Source organism: Coffea arabica, chromosome 11c (assembly GCF_036785885.1).
Source record: "Coffea arabica cultivar ET-39 chromosome 11c, Coffea Arabica ET-39 HiFi, whole genome shotgun sequence".
Lineage (NCBI taxonomy): Eukaryota > Viridiplantae > Streptophyta > Magnoliopsida > Gentianales > Rubiaceae > Coffea > Coffea arabica.
In genome coordinates, this window is record NC_092330.1 from 33,994,894 (window position 1) to 34,000,340 (window position 5,447).

At 35.7% G+C, this 5,447-nt stretch overlaps 1 protein-coding gene across 1 annotated transcript; it reads right to left on the reverse strand.

Annotated features, from left to right (window-relative positions):
* Positions 1-1,399: 1,399 nt before the first annotated feature.
* Positions 1,400-4,780, reverse strand: LOC113719228 (PHD finger protein MALE STERILITY 1). The gene is made up of 3 exons (XM_027244382.2): positions 4,486-4,780; positions 3,274-3,571; positions 1,400-2,780 (listed from the first exon to the last, which is right to left on the reverse strand). Exons 1-3 carry the CDS (start codon positions 4,778-4,780, stop codon positions 1,400-1,402), a joined length of 1,974 nt encoding a protein of 657 aa, XP_027100183.2.
* Between the last annotated feature and the right edge of the window lie 667 nt (positions 4,781-5,447).

Here is a 5,447-nt window from a genome sequence, read left to right on the forward strand (position 1 = left end):
AACTTAGGATCCCAAGAATTAAGTTGTAAGTGATGGGAGTTTGGCTATTAATGCGTAGAGTTAATTTCTCAAGAAAATGATAAGTCGAAGTTGTAAACAAATAACAAAAGCAAGGTACAGGGGAGGGATGGGTTGGGGGAAGGGAAGGTAAGTAAGAGATCTCGAATTTGAACCCTTCCGCTTACACTTAAAAAAAAAGACAAAAGCAAGGTAAATATTAAAGTATAATTTCATAGGAAAAAAAGGTTTACTTGATATCCCAAAATTGCAGAAGAACCAAATGTTCATGTAATGTTCCCCAATAGAAAGCAAAGGTTTACTTGATATCCCATAGTCATTTTGTCAATTATTGCTCTTAATCTATAAAATAATCAGGATATGTGTCAAAATGCATGCAAGGGTATATTTGTCCACCATAGGTATTTTTTGTCAAAACACGATTTTGATTATTTTGTAGATTAAAAACAATAATCGATGAAATGGCCATGAGTATGCTGATTAGTTATTATAGAGGCTAATTTGTGACAAAAAATTGTTTGATGGACAAAAGTCTACGTGGGCAATAGTTTAATAACCGTTGAGATTTTTTGCCCTATTTACTTTTATTTTTTCGTAAACTTACAATATGTAAAAAGTTTCAAGTAAACTAAAAATAATCAAATAATCATTTTATCATATAAATTATGATATGTGCATACATTATTAATATTTAATATGCAATCATAATGTGTATATGTATAAAACTAATATATAGATGTATTTTTTAAAAACTTTATATTAATATGGGGGACGGGGCGAGAGGATCCCCTCCCGTCCCCCATCCCATTTAAAACGGGGAAACAAAAATCCCCCCACCCCTGTAGCCGCCCCACTCCACCCCTGCCTCATGAGTCCTCGTGCAAGGCGGGTGCTCGCAGTCACCCATCTTCATTGCCATCCCTAGTTTTAGAAAAAGATAAACCTTCTAAGAACATGATTTCATTCGCATACGCAAGTGATACTCATCATGTGTTTTCCAGAATTACCATACGGCATTCAAGCAAACAGTACCCAATTTGTGCCGGAAGAAGCAAAAATCAAGTGAAACTGAATCTTATAGAAATATTGGAAACCGAAGAAAGTAAGAAACTAAAGGCACGTGTAAATATGTTTCTTTCACAGATGTGCATATCCTTTTGCTATATCCCAAAATCATTTGTTCTAAGCATGTAAATTTAACATAGTACAATCCCTATAAACTCAAATGAAAAACGTCAATAAATTGAAGGAAAAATTCAGTCAAGTATTCAAATTAAAGAGTCTTGAAATGAACCCTCCTACGGGCCTCACAAATATTGTCCAATCTTAGATAAATTATTCCAATAATTCTTGGAACACAGTAGCTTTTATTGTACAACAGCTATGGTAGGGAAGGGAAATGCAAGATATCTTGCTCACAAGAATTGCAGAGAAATATGGTTGGAATTTCTTCAATGTTTGAAACATGAACACAACGAGCATGCTGCCGAACCTCACAAATATCACATGAAACCATTCTTTCACCATCATCAATTTTAGTTCCACAAATGCAATCCACTACCAATGCATTGCTCTCAAAACTCTCAAACATCATGCCGCAAATATCAGCACTTTCTCCACTAATTTTCCCTTCGAAAACAATCTTAGTACCTGCTTTAATGAGCTTGAAAACCAAGTCTGATCCTTTGGCATCCAAATTGGCTAATGATTCTGCCACAAAATTTCTCATTCCCCAATACAAATCCCTGAATTTCCTCTCCACTTCAAGCTTGAGTTCATCAAATGTAGCAGTGTTTCTCAACATGAAAAACTCATAAGGAGTGATCACAACCTTATTTGTTGAACCTCTATCAGTGTTGGTTGTCAAGACAATGGAGCAATGTAGCACTGATTTGTCAAGAATTGATGTTGATTCTTCAGAATAGTCTTTGATGAATAACTTAGTGTCCAAAATAATCCTTGATGCAATAGGGATACTAGCAAGAATTCCAGTGCTGCTCATTGCATTATTTTCTTTCAAGATTAGTTTGTACAAGCGAAAAAGGTCCTTCATAAGCTGAGCCCATGTAATCTTGTATCGAGGTTTCAATTTTGAGTCAGGAGTACTAATCAATCTGCTATATCCATCTCGTCTAGGAAATGCATGAGAAATGTCTTCTAGGCAGTATTCCAATACCTTTGTTACTGGATTCAAACAACGTCGAACTAGATATTTCCCAACGATATGATTCCCTAACGATTTCAGCACGAAATCTAACAAACCTGTGTCGCCAATGTAGGCACGAGCAGCATCACGAACTTCTTGTCTAGAAATCCATCGAAATTCAGCTCTTTTTAGTGCTTCAATAATCACCCTAATAGCCATTTCGATGCGTTTAGCAGACCATCTGCAAGATGTATCCACCAGCATTCCTGGATGAGAGGACTCAGTATTGCTCTCCTTTGGGAGTTTGGATTTCAGCTCTAGCATGAAATGGAACATATCACCAAGAGTAACCAAAATATGGCCTGACAACATTTGGTACCTTGATAGGATTGTTAGGATCTCATTGGTCTCATTGCCAAGATGATGAGCAAATAAGCCTAAAGGGGTGTTTTGCAAGGCTTCAATGGCACTTCGATGCATTGGTTCCGTGACGCCAAAACTTCCTCTCCCAAATTTGTAGCCCCATTGACCAAACCAAGGTTTGCCATAGGCCATGCTGTGAAGTAGCCTAAGATCCATACCTTGCTTTTGAGATAAGTCTCTCAAACTCACTTCTCTACAATGCAAAAAAGGGAAAAACAATGTCTGCATTTCATTTTCCATAAGCTACTCCAAATCACAGACGAAATATTGAAACTACATGCTTTACATATTCTGCAGAAGCATTGAAAATTTATTTCTTTGCATCTTTTTTAAAAGCTATGCATGCTTATTAATTGCTCCATTTGATTAAGGGTAATATCATTTAGTAAATTCTTTCGTATTGTTTAGAACCGAAAACTTTCAATTTGTCAATATGCACATCACATTAAAATCTTATGAGCAATTAACCAAAGCATAACATCACTAATTTCAAAGAACATGATCACTTTAACAACTTTTAGAAGAAAATTCCCTTTCTTAATAGCAAAATGATACAGAACATTTTAATAGCAAACTAACAGAAACTTCAGATGACATTGCCAACTGACAAATCCTGTGAAAATCCAAACATTGATTCAAAGAGATAAATCATCATTGGAAATTAAAACATGGATAAACCAGCAGACCTTGCTCTCAATCCAGTGCATAACCGATCCCAGAAGTCCATGATCTGAAATCCAGCCAAATCCAAGCCAGTCTCCTCTCCATTTATACACAGCAAATGCCCGAAACCATTAGAGTGAAAGACACCATGCATGGTATGACCCTGTAAATCAATCAAGTTGGACTTGCTTGCTATTGAATTTGAGGCTGTGACATTAATACCAGCGGAGCTGCCTTCATAACTTAGGCATGCTGAGATTGTATCCTTTGAGGGTAGTAGAAAGTGATACTTCTTGTTACATATCAAATGATCACCCCAGCCTGAGCTACAATATATCAAATCAAGATTCCCTTATGAAACATATTCAGAAAAGAAAAACTATATATTCTACTTTGTGGACAAAATTAAAATTCTCCAGACAAGAAATCTAGCACAATCTGGAAGCAAAAATTAATTTTTGAGAAATATATGCAGGTTTTCATTCTGCGGATTCAAGTTTATGTATGATTGATTATATGCCATATTAGTCGATAAATAATGGTTTCATAGAGTTACTCATGAATGAAGGAAAAAAAGTCAATACAACCCTGTAAATTGATATTACATTCTTGAGAGACAAAAGCTGTTTCGTCACAAAATTTTTTTTTTTGGATTATGTTAATTTTGGTATCTCAATTTCATTATTTGATTGAGGTGAAACCCAACCGCATATAGCTAATTTTTAGATAAATTTACACTTGAATACATTAACTTATGTTAATAACATAATGTTGCACCCCAGTAATTCCAAAAGCAGAAGCACAAAAAATTCTTCTTCCTAAATGCACGTACACCTAAATGTAATTGCCTATTAAAAAAAATGAAATATACAGAATTATTTTGCATCTTGATTATGCTTTGAGATTTGAGAGCTATAACATGCCAGCTTCTTTTGGGCCCAAACTGCTATGGCCCAAATCTATAGGGCCTCTATATCATGGACTTCAAAGAGAGAGAGAGAGAGAGAGTAAAACCAAGAGCTTTTTTTCACCTAGCAAAATCAAGTTCTTGACCGTCAAATTTCAATCTTACTACATGTATTTGTATTTCCCTCTTTTTGTTTTTTTTTAATTGTTTCGTTTTTCCTTTTGATTTTGCTGAATAGGGGCTTTGATCTTCTAGGTTCAAAAAAATCATTCAAGCAACGTTAGCAAAACCAAATGCAGTCAGTAACAATAAATCAAGAACTAATTACCTATGTATTGACAATGCTTGCAGCCACGGGTCAAGGACAGCTCAATTGGTTCTTCAACAACAAAGAGGAAAACATGCAGCAAAGGGTGTCGATGGACCTCTAATTGAAATGACCAAATTGGCATTGGATCACATAAGCCAGTCTCCATTTGCCCAATCTCCAAAAGGGCTCTAACATTTTCTTGAAATGAACCATTGAACTCCACTGGAAATCCCTGGTCACAAAATCCCTTGAATTTAAATACTCCCTCCCCTCTTTTCCTTTTCTTGCATCCAATGTAATCCAATTCTGACATCTTTGCAACTGCATAAAAACCAAAGTCTCATCAAGAAGAGTATGAACGCCATCATTGGAACAGAATTTAAAGAGGGACTATTGAGCTAATGACTTGGGCAATGGGTGAAAAGCAAGGAGAAGTTCGATCACACACATTTTGCCATTGATTAGATTTAGTCAATAACATCAACGAGGCTGTCGGTTTACTAAGAGCATGACATGTGTGACAATTTGTCACTCAAAATCTTACAAGAGAATGGTTAATTTTTGACCATGGAGATTCTTATTCTAATGGTAACATGCATTTGATCCTGCCCAAGTTTCATAGTACTGCCACCCGTGTTCGTTTAATTAGGCGGCAAATTCTGTGCTCAGCTGAGACACATGGAGAAATTATCTAGTAAAGGAACATTAAGGGAATGTTGATTTTCTTGGCCAACAACTTATCATTTGAACCATTTGCTTCAAACGTTATTTTCATTTCCTCGTTCCTAATTGAGAGAGGGGAGAAGGGTAGAGTTTGTTTTATTCATGAGGATTATAATGATCAATATCAAGTAGATTAATTCGTTGTATGCTGCGGATACGCATCAAGCTTTAGGAGGTGTTTCATGAAATCAAAAACTAAATAAGGAATGATACCTAAAAACATCACAATTTATCTCTGAACTTACCTAAAATTTAGT

Bases quoted from the DNA above. Each gene is read 5' to 3' on its own strand.
- LOC113719228 (XM_027244382.2), bottom strand. From the start codon at position 4,780: ATGTCAGAATTGGATTACATTGGATGCAAGAAAAGGAAAAGAGGGGAG. The intron at 3,572-4,485 runs GTAATTAGTTCT...ATTGTAGCTCAG, and splicing joins CAAGCATTGTCAATACATAG to GCTGGGGTGATCATTTGATA. The intron at 2,781-3,273 runs GTCTGCTGGTTT...TTTGCATTGTAG, and splicing joins TGCACTGGATTGAGAGCAAG to AGAAGTGAGTTTGAGAGACT.